The sequence below is a fragment of the Mixophyes fleayi genome, chromosome 2 (genome assembly GCF_038048845.1).
Source record: "Mixophyes fleayi isolate aMixFle1 chromosome 2, aMixFle1.hap1, whole genome shotgun sequence".
In the NCBI taxonomy this organism is placed as follows: domain Eukaryota; kingdom Metazoa; phylum Chordata; class Amphibia; order Anura; family Limnodynastidae; genus Mixophyes; species Mixophyes fleayi.
In genome coordinates this window covers 122,631,101-122,650,903 of record NC_134403.1, presented here as the reverse complement: position 1 = coordinate 122,650,903, position 19,803 = coordinate 122,631,101, and the positions used below count along the sequence as shown (strand labels likewise).

The 19,803-nt window shown below is 40.8% G+C and overlaps 1 protein-coding gene across 2 annotated transcripts in view; it reads left to right on the top strand.

The window, feature by feature from the left end:
* ABCC4 (ATP binding cassette subfamily C member 4 (PEL blood group)) overlaps window positions 1–19,803 on the top strand; it is a 256,495-nt gene that overhangs the window by 59,221 nt on the left and 177,471 nt on the right. For both annotated transcript variants that reach the window (XM_075199901.1, XM_075199902.1), the window contains exon 9: window positions 15,082–15,189. In XM_075199901.1, the coding sequence (XP_075056002.1) occupies window positions 15,082–15,189 (108 nt within the window). The remainder of the gene's footprint in view (window positions 1–15,081; window positions 15,190–19,803) is intronic.

The following is a 19,803-nucleotide window of genomic DNA, read 5'->3' as shown; positions in this document are numbered from 1 at the left end:
TACAGATGAGTTGGCTTGCTTCCATAGGTTCAGGCTTCAAGAGGGTCCAGTGTAATGCAGGTCATAGGCCAGTTCAAACAACCCCCTCCAAGGGTGGGGGTGAACATTCCAAGTGTGGGGGTCTGCTCTCCAGATGATGACTCCAATTTTCCAGCCCAGAATCCAGTTTAAATTAGTCTATTTACACAACAGAGACAATATCATTCTAATCATTTATTCTCTACAATCTATAACTACCATGCGCAATGTGCGTTGTGTTTGGCGCTTGCACCGGATGTCTGCGAATAAATTGGGCATTAGAATGATACTAAACATGACATACTTCCCGTGACCTGAACTTAAAATATCACTAAAGTGTACATATAACCTTATATTGTATAACTATAAACCAAATAACATCTGCTCATAAACGACTGTGGAATGGAACCATTATAAATATGAAATATTTAAATAAATGAATGTGAGAGTGCGAGTGTATGCGTGCGTTTTTATCGTGCAATCGCGTCATAACACGTGGCGTACTGATCGCAGTCGCACGGTAAAACAATATTAATATATTTTCATTCAATTATACGACTTCGACAGTTCCTTTTTTAAGCAGCCTATTCATACCGCCAGGCAGTGTCGGACTGGGGCATGAAGGGCCCACCGGGGAATGCAACACTAGGGGCCCACCAAAGGGGGTGTGGTCAGCCATCAGAGGCGGGACCAGACACTAGAGGGGGAGTGGTTAGTCCACGAAGGATATCTAGCACCTTAGTGCAGTATATAAAGAATGCAGTGTGTATAAAAAATACACATTGTTGACCTGCCCCTTAGATTGGGCAGAACAGTCACCAAAAATCAGGATTGTCCCACTAGACCAGGATTGGCTAACCTGTGGCACTCCAGGTGTTGTGAAACTACAAGCCCCAGCATGCTTTGCCAATATATAGCAGCTTATTGCTGGAAGGGTCTGCTAGGACATATAGTTTCACAACACCTGGAGTAGCACAAGTTAGCCAAGCCTGCACTAAGCTCAGATCATTTGACAGACTGTCCTACCTGTTGTTGTCACTTTTACCACCTGTGGCTGCTGGTTTCTTTAGTTGCGGCTTGTCTGGGTCCTGGAATGTTGAGGGCCCTATTTGGAAAAAATAATGGGTACATTTAGAAGCGTAAACCATCCCTGCCATTAAATAAACAGCACCCACATTTAATAATTAGGCCTCTCTCCAGCCTCAACATTAAAGTAATAGTGCTCACATTTGATGAATAGATCTATTTCCCTCCAACCAACCTCAACATTAAATTAATGGTATTCCCATTTAATAAATAAACCTATTACCCTCCCTCCAAACAGTCCCAGCAAAAAATTATTAGCATTTACGTTTAATACATCCATTTCCCACCACCATTCCTAGCATTATATAATTAATATTCACATTTAATAGATAGCCTCCACACTCAGCCCCACATTCAATTATAGACCCAAACCAACTCGGCATTAAAGGTCCCATCACCCTCTCCCTATAGTTTGGCTTTCCATTCCACTCCTAGATTAGTTTAACTTTAAACTACTAGAATACCTACTTCTTACACTCATATAATTGTCATAATTTATTGTCAATTTAACAACTTAAAAATGGAAGAGATAGTTTAAAGAAGAAAGTAAGCATTTTCTGGTCTAGAATTATATAGGTAGTTACTGAAGTATTAGTCTATGATGACATATTAATTGTTAATGCATAGTTGCTAAAATTCTAAAATAATTTTCTGTGGACACCTTGCTGCAGAACAGATGCACCAAACCCTATCATGGTACAGTGTAGGTGAGCATTAGTGAGCTACAATTAGCATAAAGATATGTTCACTGACCTTCGTTATAATTCATGGTTTCTACTTGAAATGGTTCTAGGCAAAACATATTAGCTTATAAAGCCCTGGAAATATGAATAGATAATACAAATTGCATTTACTTTACAGAAAAAGAGGAACTATACTGCTTACTTGGTTAATCTCGAGAAAAGAGGGACCTGCACAGACATATTTTTTAAAAAAAGAAATAGGCTCAGCAATAACAATGAGATGGTCACACTAGAACCAGTATACTTACCCAAAAGTTGATTGCGGCAGCCTCTCTGCTCTTCTCCCTTCAGCGGCGCGGGAACATCAGCTGACAGGGTGAGGGGGCGGGTCACATGATCGCAGCTGCGATCACATTTGAAAGATGACTGGCTGTCAGTGACAGCCAGTCATCTGCAGCAGCGGGGACGCCGGAGAGGACTGCGAGAACAACGGGCCTCCAGGTAAGCTCCGCCCATATCTAAAAGGGGGTGTGGTCATAAGGTAGCCGGGCCTATCGGTGATTTTACCGGTAGCCCGCTGGGCCAGTCCGACGCTGCTGCCAGGTCCTTTGCATTCTCTTGTTCTATACCAATCTGTTTGTGGAACACTTTGTGATGCTTCGGAAAGTCATTGTAATATCAATAGGAGTACTAAGATCAATTTGTCATTTAACCTTCTCATAAAAACTTTCCGTCATAATCCCAGGCTGACACTGTTATGACTTAATTTCCTAATATGCTTTTGAATTGCATCCCTTGTAATGTCTTAACTTTATCTGTCATGCTTATTTGGTTCACTTAAGGGAAACTCTATCAAGCTGCAGGTTTTAAAAAGTGGAGATGTTGCTTATAGCAACCAATCAGATTAAAAATGATAACTAGAATACGATTGGTTGCTATAGGCAACATCTCCACTTTTTCAAACCAGCAGCTTGATAAATTTACCCCTTAGTGTTTGAGACGGTCTTCGTCTACACACTGTTAGCTATATTTTTGACTATTTTGTTTGCCCCACATGCCCATTCCCCTGTTGCCTTCAGCACTGCTTTCTGTTTTTCTTCATACGTAACTGTATTAAAGCTAACCGCTACACATTGTGATCCTTCCGCTTCATCCAGTGGTTGACAAGATGAACTTGTTTGAGAGCTTTTCATTTTGTGTTGGCTCTGAGTGGCCACATAACTTCTGCAACAGGTGGGGGGCTGTAACTATGATTGGAAGATGACTGTACACACAGGCTAATAGAGTTCATCTTCCAAATACGTTTACTAGAGATGTACGCTGACTCTCATGTTTGTTTCCAAACCAGTGTCTGTACTAAACTGACTTTGTGTTTCGATTTTGCTAACAGTCTTGTTGAATAAATGCAAAAGATTTTGGTTTTGGATCTGAATTTAATTGCAAATTGTGAGAAATAGATAAAATAAGGTCAATTTGATCTGTTTTTGTGCCAATATTATTTCTAACATTAACATTAATCTCCAGTCGTTTCCAGTCTTTTTTTCTAATGATTCTTTTACAACTATCTCAATTTTCACCAATTTTGCCCAAAATCTGCAGTGATCCGGTTGGCTAAAATTAGTGACAGAGCAGTGTCACAAATATATGGCAGTTTAATAAGATACACTCCCTAGACTAGGGGATACAATAGATGATTTGGTAGCCATGCAAAAAAGCACTTGTCACGGATCTCAAACAGAAGTACAGCTAGGAGTCACAAATTTGGTGAAAACACTCTGTGTTTATTTGCAGAGAGGTATTAACAACAGGTAGTAAGGAGCAGTGATAAATACCAGGTTCCAGCTGATGCAGAAAGTAGCATGAATGTCCAGAAACAACCAGGTAAACGGTTAATGCAGGGTAGCAGAGGGTAGGTATTAACAACAGGTAATAAGGAGCAGTGAAAAATACCAGGTTCCAGCTGATGCAGAAAGTAGCATGAATGTCCAGAAACAATCAGGTAAGGACAACAGGAAATGACATCAGGATTGGACAACAGGAAAGGACATCACAGGATGGGACAACAATAACCAGCCCTGTGTGCTGGGAGTGACAGGTATATAAAGGGAAAACCACACCCAGGTGCATGGGATAATTGGTGAACAAGTTAACCCCTAAGGCAAACAAGAAAGGCATAATAGCAGCACCTCTGGTAATCAGAGGTACTGCTGCAATACAATACAATAATAGGACACAAAGGGCAGGAGCTGCCATGCAAAACAGCATGTAATGCATAAGCTGAGGGCAGATCGTGACACACTTTAGAGATCATAAGTACCTTCATTAATCTTCCGTGATGTGATTAAGGAAAGAAGGAACATGCATTATGTCTTTTAGAAATCAACTAGGCCAAAAATGATTTCATTAACACTTTCATTAACACTTCTGAAACTATACAACTGTCACTCTTTGGCATTGAGCACTTACTCTTTGATGCAGATAAAATGTTGTTTTACATGGAAAGAAAATAATTATGGTGGTCAAAAAAACCAAAATACTCTGACAGAGGAATTCTTTGTTCCAAAACACAGCTTTGCTTATCAAAGTTAAATGAAGTGTATTGCTTACCCAGAGAAGAAACTACATTTAGCTAACTTGTGGAGTGAGAGCTTAATTTCTCACAGGATGTATTCTTCGTTGACATCATAGACCAAGCTCAGTCTACAAAAACTGATCTGTAGAAGAAGATCCAGATGATTCAGGACTGTAAACAGCAATTGGAGTCCCAGATAAAATGCTTCCAAATCTGACAGGAGTGTGCTGTAGATGAAGTCCTAATCGGAGAGAGTAATGTTTTAGAAGCCACTCAAAAAACGGGATTCATTCACTACACTGTTGAAGACAGAAGCTGTGGAAACATACATCAAATTAGTAATTGCATATGAAAAATATGATTTTCTCAATTGTAGAATTGCTTAACGGAGAACCCATGAATAAACAAGGGGACAAGGGGATTACTTTTATGATACCTTTCCACTCTCTGATCTGCTTTATAATCAAGAAAGAATCTAACAGAGCATCCATCTTAGACACTTTCAGGCGCCGTTCCCGCAGTTCTCCTAGGTGTCAGGGAAGGACGCCTGTCTGTTCTCACTGACGGCTCCCCACTGCCTAGTGACGGGTTGCTCTTCCTGGGTCCGGTAGCTACGCTGCGTACGCATGCGCAGAGCTTCGCATTTCATCGCATAGTGACTAGAGAATCTTGACCTTCTTTGTGGTTGATTGCGTTTTGACCTCCGAAAACTGCAGCACCAATCAAGGAGTACTTCCCTCTGTTTAAACCTCCTTCTGGCTGTATCTGGCGCCAGAGTATTGGTTCACCAGCTCCAGCCTTTTGTTCATGTTCTAGCATTGTGTTTTGGCTCTTACCTTTTGCTTGATCTCCGGACTACTCTCTCGTGTTATCCCTCTCCCTATCTACTCTCTTGTCTATTTGGATCTGACCTCTGGCTTCCCTCTGACCATTCTCTGCATTATCCTTGGCTACTTCGCTCCTGTTTGGCTTCTGACCCGGACCATTCGACTATTCCTGTTCCACACTACTGCACTGGTGACTAACTTGGAGAACCACGACCTGTGCACCTCACGCAGCCAGGTCCATACCTCCTTGTGGGGGTTCCCGGTGAATACAGGGAGTGTGTTGGTTTCTGCGCCTCCTTGTTTAGTTGTGTCAATACCCATCGGTAGCACCTCCTGCAGTCCTACTGTGACACACTAATGCTCCAGAAACAGGCAGCGTTCAGTGGATGGACAGTGGTAGAATTAATACAGTTAGACATTAATAAAACTAAATAGATGAAGTTGAACTGCACCCATAATAAAAATTAAGACTATACACACTAGTAGAGATTTATTTGAGAAGCTAGAGAAGTACATAGATACCCAGTTGTAATGTGCAACATAATTTGATGCTGCTATATAAATAAACTTAGATGCTTCAAAGACTAGGCATGCAATGAATTTGGAATGTAACACAGCATCTGTCATAGACACTTATGCTACAGAAACAGTAGCATTCATTGGATGAACAGTGGTAGAATTAATACAGTTAGACATTGAGAAAACTAAATAGACAAAGGTGACCTGCACCTTCATCTTTTATTTACTGTGCACTTATTGTTGGGTACATCGGGAGCCAAGAGCAGAGCTTTCAAACACCTTGTTTGACTATATTTGCTTTTCATGCTATGAGTAAGGTAGATCTAGCTGAATAGAAATTAGTATGTGCTGCAATTCTGCCCTTGTTAATCAAACAAGGGGAATCGTCACTCACATATATTTGCAAGTATAGGAAATATGTCATGTTTATAAATATGGAATGTATAAATAATACATATATATATTAGTGAAGTGTAAAAAATATGTAAACCAGACAGTTCAAATTGTGCAATATTTGGCCTTCCCAGAGTATGTATAACTCACATTCATGCAGATTTGGTTGGCAAACATCTGTCTTCACCAGACAATGCAATTGAATTTGAAAGTCTGCATTCTTAGAAATGAAAGAAATGAAGAGACAGAATTTGGCATATTGGTAACCCAACCAGCAGCAAGTTGACAGTTGGCAGCACTGGCTGAGTTACAAAAATCCCCCAAAATAGGGAATTTTAATGCAAGAATGTACTACAATGCAGGCTTCAGACATTCTTGGGGAAAGGTGGAATAGTCAAAATCGTGCTACATGGCGTTGTCCTTGGGAACACCCACCCACCCAGGTGGCGTTGTCCTTGGGGACACCCACCAAAGTGTTGAAAAGGACATACACATATATTGACAAATCAAGCACTCTAGCAACAGACGCTTTCCCTTTTCTGGCTTAAGCACTTCATTTGTTTGTGCCCCCACTAAAGTCAACTTTTTGGTTAATGGTTGTTCAACTGGAGGTTAGATAGAGATGTTACAAATGAATCATGAACATTTGGATAACAGTGGTGGTCTTCTTCCTCAATGGTAACCAATCATCACCCTCATTATCATCCTCATTGAAGATGTCTACATCAATTACATTTTCCTTTTGAATATAGAAGATACATCAAGTAGGTACCCGTTAGACAGCATGTGTAACACATTGGAGAGCCCTATCCCTAACCCTATAATAATACTTGTGACATTTGAATTGTTTACCTAATCATACTGTTCACTATGTGAATTGGCGACCTAATAATACTGTTAACACCTGAATTGTCAGTTGTTACACAAGCTGATAGACCAATGCCAAAATGTAAAATAGTGCATATGTTAAAAAGGACATGTACATAGTTTAATAAACCAAGCACTTTAGCAACAGGGGCTGCCACTTTTGTGGCTGAAGTGCTTGATTCATTTGAGCCCCTACAAAAGAGAACATTTTGGATGTTAATAAACAAACTGCTATCTATTCTGTCCAGTTCATTGATTTTATATTTTACAAATTACTAATGGCCATTTGGCTAACAGTGGTCATCTTCTTCTATATTGATGACCATGTCATCACCCTTATTATTCTCATCACTGATGTCATGATCATCATAATCACACAATATTAATCCATCCCCACTGGAAAATACCAATTCTGTTCGTAAGTGGCGGCAAGAATGGTATTCTTCATACAGGATGCTGACTGTCATACTTTGTTTCTCCTTACAAACGATTCACAGACAATTCTGTAAAATTATTCTTAGTCGTCTTGCGTCCCTTCTGTGTTAATGTATCAACCCAGCGGCAGCAGTTGTAGTGTGCACGGATGTACTTTGGAATCATGGATTGCATTAGGAGAGTCATTTGGAATGTGAAAATTGGATGCAGGACTACATGATGAGGTTTATGATGAAGTGTTCACGCTAGTGAGGATCGCAACTGTCTATCCATTCGACTGCTAGCTGATGCTGGGCTGTTTGCTACTATACACAGTTAGCGATAAGCCACTGCAGACAGGGAAACGGCAGACTGACAAGCTGAACGCGAACACCAGCAGGAGCTCGCCAGACTCAGCCCATCGGTGGACCGAGGTCCAGGTAGGAAAAAACCCAGGCAATTCCCTGTGTTGGAAAAAGACGACGACCTTGATGCGTTCCTTAGGGGATTTGAAAGGACTTGCCTACAGTTTAAACTGGACCCCAGTGAATGAGCCAGCTATGTAACCCCTGGACTGAGAGGGAAAGCTTTAGAAGCGTTTACAGACCTTCCACAAGAAGTGGACGTCGATGATGTCGCAATTAAGAAAGCTTTGTTACTTCATTTTAACATAACTCCTGAGGCTTACCGGCGAAAATTCTCAGACTCAAGGCGCAGTTCCTCTGATACCTATGCCAGACTGTGCAATTATCATCCATGATGCATAAATGGATTGAGGGATTGCGGGTACGGGACTGTGATAAGCTAAAGGATCTTATTCTCCAGGAGCAGTTCCTCACACTGTGCCCAGCTGGGGTGAGGGAATGGGTTGTGGATCGTGACTCTAAGACAGCGCAAGCGGCTGCTAGCCTGGGCGACAAGTACACAGTTACCATGGCTCCTGTAGCAAAGAAGTGTTGGGGAGCGCCCGGGCAAACTATGTGGAAAGAGATGCAAACTGGAGGATAACCCCTGAGTTCCCAGTCAACCAAACCAGCTGTTGCTGCACCTTTCAGGGGGCGGGGAAAACGTGTTTTGGCATCTGGCCGCAGGTGTTTTTCATGTGCTGAAGTGGGGCACATCAGTGTCATTTGCCCCAGAAAGAAGAAAACAACTCCTCCTGTGGGGGGCCCGGCAGGAAAGCCAGTGCCGGCCGTCCTGTGTGCAGAAGGACCCCAATAACGCCCCAGAGACAATCTGCAAGTGGTTAAGAAAGACTTGGGACATTATTCCTGGGAAGACTATTGCTGTGCGAGCAGTGGGGGGGCCTACATTTTGCAGTCTCCCCCCCCCCCCCCCCCCTCCCCTAGCCAGAATGTACCTAGATTGGGGATCTGGCAGAGGAATAAGGGATGTTGGGGTACTAGATAATCTGCCTGCCATGGTACTGATGGGGACTGATTTGGGGAAGGGTGCTCGCTGCTTATATAAATGGAAGTGATGTCATTTTTGATGCACTGAATCAAACTAACCTTAATCTTTCCCAGGTGAACTCTGCTGACCAGCATAAAATAAGTGCAAAAATATGTAATGAAATTTCATGTGCTGCTGAGAATACTCATGCAGATTTGCAGGTACCTGTGATGCAGAGGGAGGGATTATGTGTCAATGTGTTTGATGATAATGCTCTTATTGGAGAGACTAACACTTGAAATTCCCTAGGTTGTGAATTTGATCAGGGCAACATGTGTGATATTGTGCCTAAATGTGATACCATGTCTGCTAATGTTTTAGGAAGTCAGATTGATTTACATGTGCCCACTTCTGAGGTGACCCAAAGTCTGAAAATGTGTCCAATGTTTTAGCAGTAGTGACCCGGAGAGCAGCACAGAGGAGCTGTACATTAACCCCTGAAAGTGTGGAGAGAAGTTCACCACCCACATTACAGCATCCAGCATCATCCCCCACATTACAGCAACTAGCATCATCCCCCACATTACAGCAACCAGCATCACCCCCCACATTACAGCAACCAGCATCACCCCCCACATTACAGCAACTAGCATCATCCCCCACATTACAGCAACCAGCATCACCCCCCACATTACAGCAACCAGCATCACCCCCCACATTACAGCAACCAGCATCACCCCCACATTACAGCAACCAGCATCACCCCCGACATTACAGCAATACCCTCTCATACTTATTAGCAATACTAAGCCCCAAACACACTACAACATTGCCACCACCACCCCACCCTATACTACAGCAATGCCACCAATTATACAGACGCCACTGTAGGAAACCAATGTTTTGCTTTCTTCAAATCTCCCACAAAATAGCGACAACAGAATACTTACACACATATAGGTAACCGGTACCCTTTTCCCTCAATTAAATAGTAATGGCAGAATTTTCATGAATCATTCCACATGAAATAAAACTCTAACAAATATATATCAGAAAAAACATAACTATTGAATGATCATTTGAACCCACACGGCCGGATTACAAGTATTTCCATCTACAGCAAAATGTCAGAAAAAAAACATTTTTTATACTACAGTAACTGGATATGCGTCTTTTCTATTCATTTTAAATAACACAGTATATTAATTAAGAGGGATAGAGGAGGTGGGTGAGAGATAATTGGATATGATCCATCAGTTTGATTAGATAGGAAACATTTAGATTATTTACCTGGAGACATCTACCCCCTTGACTCACAGGCAGGGCCGACAAGAGGAATTTTGGGCCACAGTACAACAACTTCTTTGGGCCCCCGTCATATTCAACAATGAGAGACTTGCCTTTGGCAGAAGTTCATATTATGCCACACGGTAGTGTCCCCAGGTCATATTATGCCACACCGTAGTGTCCCCAGGTCATATTATGCCACACCGTAGTGTCCCCAAGTTCATATTATGCCACATAATATTACCCTCAATTCATATTTGGCCATGCAGTAGTGCTCACAAATCATATACCATACAGTAGTGGCCCCAAATAACATTATGCCATACAGCAGTGCCCCCAAATAACATTATGCCATACAGTAGTGCCCAGACAAAAAAACGCATTCACAAATAAAAATTGGTACAGCATATTAGATACTGAGAGTGTGAGTCCCAGGAGCAGCTTAATACTACATTTACAATGCAAACAAAAATAGATATATTGACACAATCACAGATAAAATTTATGACAAGCAGCATTTTTTCCTCTTAATTAAAAGTCTCTGTACAGATAAATATGCAAGAAACATTACAGCGCAATAATGAGTAATGCATAGTGTTTTAAATGTCATTGGATACACAGTAGTGCCCCCAGTTCAACAAAGGATGGTTAAAAACACATTGCACACGAGAAAATATATGAACTTACCTGATTATGGCATCCTCTGTTCTGTTCTCCTACTGGGCGCGCTGGGCGATGAGGGATCAGCAGCTGTCAGCTCACACAGCCAGTCGGGAGCAGGGACCGAGGGCAGTGGTCAAAGTGGAAATTTAGAAGTGGGGGTATGGAAAATAAAAGTGAATGGAGTATGAAGGCTTGATTTTTTATTTTATTTTAACACATGTCCCCTCTGTGCATTCCCATTCTTCATTACTACTTGTGTTTTATGATGGCTGCTTCCCTGACATTCCCATTCTTAAGATGTCTCTCCCTTTACACTTTCTTTACCTATGCCCCTGCACCATTTTCTCCTTTGTCCCTCTCACTTAACCCCCTGCACCCCCTTCCCCTGGCTCTCTCACCCCTCTTCCAGCACCCCCTTCCCCCCTGGCTCTCACCTCTCTTCCAGCACCCCTTTCCCCCTGGCTCTCTCACCTCTCTTCCAGCACCCCTTTCCCCCTGGCTCTCTCACCCCTCTTCCAGCACCCCCTTACCCCCTGGTTCTCTCACTCCTCCTGACTCTCACCCCTCTTCCAGCACCCCCTTCCCGCTTGGCTCTCACCCCTCTTCCAGCACCCCCTTCCCCCTTGGCTCTCACCCCTTTTCCTGCACCACCTTCCCCCCAGGCTCTCTCCCACACTCATGACAACCCTGCACCCCCCCCCTGCAAAAATCACGGGGGGGGGGGGGGCAGGGAGCTGTTTGTGCTGCTCGTGACACAAGACAGAAATAGAAATATATAAACCTTATAGTCTCTAGATGTCTGGACAGCCCTGAGTGTTTCTGTGTTATATCTGCCTTACTATAAAAAGGCATGAAAAATTATATTCTTCCTTCTATTCTTCCCAGTCATCTAAGAAAAAAAGTCTTAACAGCACTAGATCAATTGTGTACACACAAATACTTAATAACTGTAAATGTTTATTTAGATATAACAACAGTATGTCCACATATAACAATATATTGGTGTGCACATTGATAGGTAATGACTACCAAAAAACCGGTCTCAGTGATAAATATCAAATAGTATTAGAGTATAGGTAGATAATTAGGTAGATAAATATTGGATACCCCCCACGATCCCCTCCCCATTCAGAAAACAAAAACAAAACTGTGTCCACAGTGCAGAGAATAAGGGGAAGGGAGCAGAGGAGCAGTGCAGCAGTCCTCCGTCGCGCAACATAGGTGGCTGGTTCCTGGGGAGGAGCCAGCCACCAGGAATCCAACAAGTGTCAGACCGGCACATCTAGCCATCGGCTCTTCTGGCATTTGCCAGAAGTGCCAGATGGCCAGTCCAGCCCTGGCCATCATATTGGCACTTCAAAAGCTACAGCCCTACCTCTATGGACTTTATTTCACCATTATCACAGACCATAATCCTCTAAGCTGGCTGAATAGAGTTTCTGGGGATAATGGAAAGCTGTTAAGATGGATCTTAATTTTGCAGCAATATAACTTCACCATTCAGCACCGGAAGGGCGCAGAACATGGAAACACAGATGGCCTCTCGCGCTAAGGGGCAGAAGTAGTGAATGGACAGGAGAGACAGTGACAGGTCACATTTCTCCGTGCCATAGGTTTAGGGGGAGGTGTGACGATTTATGTGATATATCTAATGACTGATTTTTATTTTCTGTAGAATTTATGTATGACAATGTATATTGCATGTAATCTCAACATGTGCTTTGCTAGATGACTTGAGTTTGAACTTATGCAGGTGTCATTAATCTTTTGTAACTAGCAAGGCCCGGGATAGATAAGGGTCTGGAGGAGTTTGAAGCCCAAAGTTGTAAACCATGTAGCAAAGCAGAAGGAGCAGAGGTGAGAACTCAAGGCCCTGTGAACATTTCAATCTCAGGACATCCCTAGCTCACTTCGAAAGCCTTGTGACATTTGGGAGGTCAATCTGTCTTTATTGACAGCTAATCTCCAAAGGTGGGGGTTGAGGGCTATGTGGAAAAGGTTTTAAAATCTTCTGCTTTAGACATTAGATTGTGCATTTTCATAAGGGGTTTATGAAGACTGAAATGTCCCATATCCCTCAGTTGTGTTCCCTCACACACCAGGGGATAAATGTTTCAAGCTGAGAGTTTTCCGGCGGGTTTGAAAAGTGGAGATGTTGCATATAACAACCAATTAGATTCTAACTATCAGTTTGTAGAATGTACTAAATAATTGATAGCTAGAATCTGATTGGTTTTTTAAACCTACCAGAAAAGTCTCAACTTGATACATTTACCCCCATGTTTCATCTAGTAAGTTTTATTTCAGATTTTATTTCCTATTTTATTTTCTGAAACTCATTTGTGTAACATATTGTATTTCTTGTAATTATTTTTTGTTAATATGCCTTGGAAACAATTTTCAGATTAAATAAATTTAATCTAGTGTATTCGCCGTGATTCTTTGTGAATGTACGAAGCCCAGAGAGGCTCATGATACATGTGTATGTGATTTAAGTGTGAAACATTAGAAAGTGGTTTTGGTGAACGTATGGACACCATAATAAATCCTTTGTGGTGACAGAAAAGGAGTATTCATTGCTAAGTGACTAAGGTGACTCTAGTCACAGCCAGCTGTTCAGACTGAGCGCCGACTTGTTTTTGCTCTTGTTTTTTTTTTTTTTACACGTATACCTGCTAAAAATCAGAATAGTTATGATTGGATCATTATCAGACATTCTGATTTTGGGTCTGTACTCACATGAATCCAGCTGTTCCTACTATTTACCTGTAAATGAGCTTATGAACAACAAGGCTAAAAAAGGAGTCACACAGTAATGTGACACCAACCTTATAGAACCTTTGTAGTGTATGTGTTTAGCATTTTTGTGACATTCAGAGGTGTTTCATTATGTGACACTGTCTGCAATCGTATGCCTGGTTAGGCACATATTTTTACAAGGACACGGGACAGCAGTTGGCATCTTCTTAGCTGTGAAGCTGTCGGCTGCCGCTCTTTCTTGTCGGTGATGGTCTGAAAATGTGGAGCTTGGCTATGATGTCACAGCCCATCTTCACATTCCCAGTATGAGGTGCCGCCCTCCACCTCCAGTCTGCTAAAGTAAGAAGAACAGGGAGGGGAGGTAGAGGTGTAAGTGGGTGGGGCATCTAGAGCAACCATGAAGCCTGTGCCGGTCCTGATACCACCTAGAATGCAATTATCTTATTTTCGCTGTAGACGCAACACAATAGTGCTATGAAAACACCAATCCCAGAGTACTTGCCAAACATCTTGTTTTGCTGTAGCATTATGGCTCAGTAGATTAGGAATTTTGCAGAGTAAATATGTTTTTCTCTCTTTTGTTATGGCTGAAAATGGCTTTTGAAAATTAGAACTTTTTTTAAATATTTTTGTATTGATATTCTTTTGTACTTATTCATCTTATCATGCCCTCAAAACTGTGGATCTTCATTAATGTATGCCACTTTCTGTATAGCTGGATGAGCTGGAAAGGAATTACTAATAAATTAGCAGTATGATTCTTCCAGAAAGCCTGTGTAAAGTCATAAATACACGTTTATCTTTGATTCTTGGATTGTTGTTTGTTAGTTTAGTGCCATAAATGCAGGTTGGTGGAATTTTAATACTTTGTCCCCTTTTTATTGCCATGGCAGCATAGCAAACAGCGTGGATTTATTCCTTCTTGGAACAGTTGTGTTGCAGAATCCATATTTGTGCTAGTTTCTAATCAGCCATGCATTTGTCAGATCAGTAGGCACATGATAAACATACTGCACACTGATGGTAAAATTATTTGCCACTGAACGAATTTCAGTGCAGTAAAGCAACATATATCTAACCTTGCAACCCTATTTTTAGAATTATGCCTATATGTATTGTGTGTATGTATGTATGTATGTATGTATGTATGTATGTGTGTGTATATATGTATATATATATATATATATATATATATATATATATATATATATATATATATATATATATATATATATATATATATAATGTATAGAGCACAACATTTGCTTGTGTTTTTTTAATCAATGTTTTATCAATGTTTTCATTGATTTTCAGTACAAAAAGTAACTGCTGGTGCAATACCAGGCAACTGTTACACATGTTTGTAGTACACCTATCATAGTCAAAGGAGCACACAATTTCACTGAATAGAAATCTGAGGGCATTGAAGCCATTTTTCCCTATATGGTGGCAAATATCTTTGCACCAGTTGCGAATAGAGAAGATTCAACAAAGACAGATCTTGGTAAACTCTTAGACTTTGGCATGACTCCTCTTTTAAGAATACAGACATATACTGTTGTAAAAAAAACCTTACCTGTCTGATTTATTTCCTTTTTAGAACTTTTTGTTACTTGATGAGATTTCAAAACCAGCTATAGATCAGTCCGAGGAAAAAGAGGACAACCTGTTGGTGCAAATTCAAGATCTGACATGTTATTGGGACATGGTGAGTTTGTGGTTTTCAATTTTCATTGTAAATCTGGAAAGAAACCATAATTAATGTCCCATCTCATACATATCAATGTGGGAATGGGTAACATAACATAGTTGATGAGGTTGAAAAAAGACACCAGTCCATCAAGTTCAACCTATTTTGGATCTCCTGCGATCCTGCACTTATATTTGAAAGTGATCCAGAGTAAGCAACCGCCAATCTGTTTCAATTGTGAAAATCCCCCCAGACCCAATATTGCAGTCCTATTTTTACCCTATATCCACTACTATCCTTCATTTTAATTAACGGTCGTATCCCTGGATACACTTTTCTGTTAAAAATTTGTCTAACCCTTTCTTAAACATATCTACTGAATCTGCCATCACAACCTTCCCTGGCAATGAATTCCATATCTTGACTGCCCTTACTATAAAGAACCCCTTCCTTTGCTGGTTGTGAAATTCCCTCTCCTCTAACCTTAGGGGGTGACCAAGTGTCCTGTGTATAGTCCTTGGGGTAAAAAGTTCCTATGAAAGTTCTCTGTATTGACCCTTAATGTATTTGTATATAGTAATCATATCTTCTCTTAGACGCCTCTTTTCTAAAATAAACATGCCTAAACTAGCTAACCTTTCCTCATAACTTAATGACTCCATACCCTTTATCAATTTTGTCACCCTTCTCTGAACCTTTTCTAGTTCCAAATTATCTTTTTTTTATAAAGTGGTGCCCAGAACTGCACTGCATATTCAAGATGAGGTCTTACCAAAGATTTATACAGTGGCAAAATTACACTGTCTTCCCTTGCAATCTGTGCCCCTTTTTATTCATTGCACATTCAAAAAAGCATTTAATATTTGTTTCCATTTAAAATTATTTTTTTTTTTTTATTTTCCTATGAATTTGTGACAGATCACACCACATGCGTTACAAACTGATTAAATTGTGGTACCAAGTTTGACAGAATACAGATTGTTGCACCAGAAGTATATACAATGCTTAAGCTGTGTAGTCATGATTTTGAAAGTTTTGAATGAATGAATGTGTGATAAAAATGTCCTTAAAATAAACCTGGAACTTTACCAGCTATCTCTTGGGACCAGATTTTATCTGATAATTCAATTGTGGGTGGAATTATCCTTTCAACAACACTTTGTTGCCCCTTCTCAGTCAAAACTAGTAAAACAAATACAGATTTAAAGCATTGCTCCTTCCAGCAAGTTGCCAGATTAGGAGGGGGTGCATCTCTCACGCAGCAGACACAGTGTGACCTACAACTAAGCAGACTTGCTTTGTAGAAGTGCATTGTCTGGATTGGTTATTTTGTATACAGTGGCAGGAACAGTGATGTCACAGTATTTCAGAGGGCAACATGCTCAGCTTTTTGACCTTGAAGTTCCAATATGACAATTTCTTAAAGGTGTGATAGGAACGTCACCTGTCAATAAATAATATATTTTATCTTCATGGTTAATATCTGAAATGTGAGGTTTAGTGGTCATTTAAGTGAATCTGGCTGTTTCAGACAGTGGACCATGGTCTTATTATAAATTAAGTGCAGTTTTATTTAACCAATTTAGCTAGACATTGGGGCAGATAGTGGACAATAAACTGGAGCTGCTATGGCTAAAGGGAACCTTTATCTGAAAAATACTGAGTATGTTCATTATAGATCTGTTTTTTAACTATTGTCAGAAAAAAATACTGAATTTGCATACAATATCCTCCACCATTTTAAACCGTTAATGCCACTATTTTACTTTAATGTATCTCAAAGACTGTTTATTACTAAGTTGAATTAATAGAAACTTATGTCTACCAAGCTCTCCTTCACAATGCAGCAGGTAGCCATATTGGTGAAATAGGCCTCTCTAAAACAACAGATAAAATGTGACTGGCAACTTGGCAGACTTGTTTTGCTTAAATGCTCTGCGTGGTGGGTGAATTCATATACAGAAGCAGGGGCAGTTATGTGTAGCTCTAATTATTGCAGTCTCAACTTTTTGAATGTTTTTAGTCCAGCGCTCATTTGAGTTTGACGTATTCCCCTCCTCCCCAAACGTATGTATAAAGGTTCTGTTGCAAAGCAAAAGTGTTCATTATGTGGGTATATGAAGTTTGACATATCTCAAAATTCATCCAACTCCAAAACAGCTGCATTTCTGCGTTATTTGTATGTCAGACGAACAAATTTTTATACTTATGCCTAACCATAGTGTAGGGATATGGCTTGCCAGTGTTATCTAGTAAATCCACATGTTGCATTACCCTATTTGTACACTATCATCATCATCAATATTTATTTATATAGCGCCAGCAAATTCCGTAGCACTTTACAATTGGGAACAAACATTAATTAAACAATACTGGGTAATACATACAGACAGAGAGGTAAGAGAACCTGCTTACAATCTATGGGACAATGGGAGTTTGAAACACAAGGACACGTGCTACATCATATTGTACACTGTACGAGATAGAATGCAAAGGTAAAAGTATTGAGTGGGCTGTGTGATCAGTCAAGCAGCAATGTTGGTCAGATGGTTGTTGTGTTCTGTTAGCTGTGTAGAGGGTGGTAATAAGGTAACCTAGGGAGATTAAGATGGTGGTTGAGAAATATCATAAGCTTGCCTGAAGAGGCGGGTTTTCAGAGAACGAAGGTTTGAAAACTAGAGGAAAGTCTAACTGTGCGAGGGAGGGAATTCCACAAAGTGTGTGCAGCCCGATAAAAAGTCCTGTAACCGGGAATGGGAGGATGTGATGAGAGTGGAAGAGAGATGCAGATCTTGTGCAGAACAGAGGTGTCGAGTTGGGAGATATTTTGAGACAAGTGAGGAGATGTATGTCGTTGCAATTTTGTTGACGGCCTTGTATGTTAGTAGAAGAATTTTATATTGGATTCATTGAAATACAGGCAACCAATGTAGAGACTGACAGAGTGGCTCAGCAGAGGAAGAACGGTTTGCAAGGAAAATCAATCTAGCCGCTGCGTGCAAAATAGATTGTAGGGGTTCAAGTATGACTTTGGGAAGACCAGCAAGGAGGGAATTGCAATAGTCGATGCGGAAGATGATGAGTGCATGAATTAAGGTTTTTGCAATTTCTTGTGTGAGATATGTGCGTATTCTGGAAATGTTCTTTTAGATGTAGGTATGATTTAAATATAGAGTCGATGTGGGAAATAAATGATCGTTGTGAGTCAAGGATTACACCTAGGCAGCAAGCTTTCAGGGTGGGATTTATCAACAGAAATAAAAATGTCAGGCAGGAAGTTTCTGTTTTTGGGTGGGAATATTATTAATTCAGTTTTTGAAAGGTTGAGTTTGAGTTGGCGAGAAGACATCCAAGATCAAATGGCAGAAAGACAGTCAGTAACGCGAGACAACACAGATGGTGAAAGATCAGGAGAGGATAGATAGATTTGTGTATCATGCGCATAGAGATGATACTGAAATCCAAAGGAGCTTATTAGTTTTTCAAGAGAAATGGTGTAGATAGAGAATAGCAGAGGACCTAGGACTGAGTCTCATGGTACTCCCAACTGATAAAGGAACCGGAGCAGAGGTGGATTCAGAGAAATTAACACTGAAAGAGCGATTAGATAGGTAGGATGAGAACCAGGATAGGACAGTGCCTTCAAGACCTAGGGATTGTAGTGTTTGTATGAGGAGAGAATGGTCAACAGTGTCAAATGCAGCAGAGAGATCCAGGAGAATTAGAAGAGATTAATGGCTTTCAGTTTTTTCTGTGTTCAAATCATTGACAACCTTGGTCAGCGCAGTATTTGTGGAGTGTTGAGAGCGAAAGCCTGACTGAAGAGGATCCAATAGGTTGTTTGCTGTAAGAAAGTGTGTGAGGCGAGTGTAGGCAATTCTCTCAAGAAGCTTGGAGGGGCATGGAAGCTGAGAGATGGGGTGGTAATTTTACGAGAGAGTTAGGGTCAGAATTCTGTTTTTTTTAAATGGGAGTAATCACTGCATGCTTGAATAGTGATGGAAAAATACCAGTAGAAATAGAGAGATTACAGATTTTAGTTAGAGGGGGAATGAGCACAGGAGTCGGGGACCTACTAATTTGTGAGGGAATGGGATCAAGAGGACAGGAGGTAGAGTAGGAAGATGAGAAGAGAGTAGAAGCTTCCTCTCCATTTGTGGGATCAAATGAAGAGAGAGTGTCAGAGAGTGCTACAAAGGAATTGAGCGGATTGCTTGACGAGGGAGATGATGCCATTTCAAGTCTGATCTTCTCTATTTTGTCCTTGAAATAGGAAGAGAGATGCTGGGCACTGATGGTAGTCGGAGGATTTGGGGCGGGAGGATTGAGAAGAGATTTAAATGTGTTTAAAAAGGCGTTTGGGAGTAGAAACCTGAGCATAGATGAGAGATTGGAAGTATGTTTGTTTGTTTTGCAGTGTCCAGAGAATTTCTATAGGCGTGGTAGATACCAGTTTATGTGATTAAATCATTAGAGGTACAAGATTTAAACCAGTGACGTTCTGCTTTACGAGTAATTTTTTGTGGAGTTGGCGTTATTTTAGTGTGCCACGATTGGCAACGAAGTCTACGCAGAGTATGTAGTGTCGCTGTAGCCATGATAGACTAGTGTCTGACTGTTATTGAATGCGAA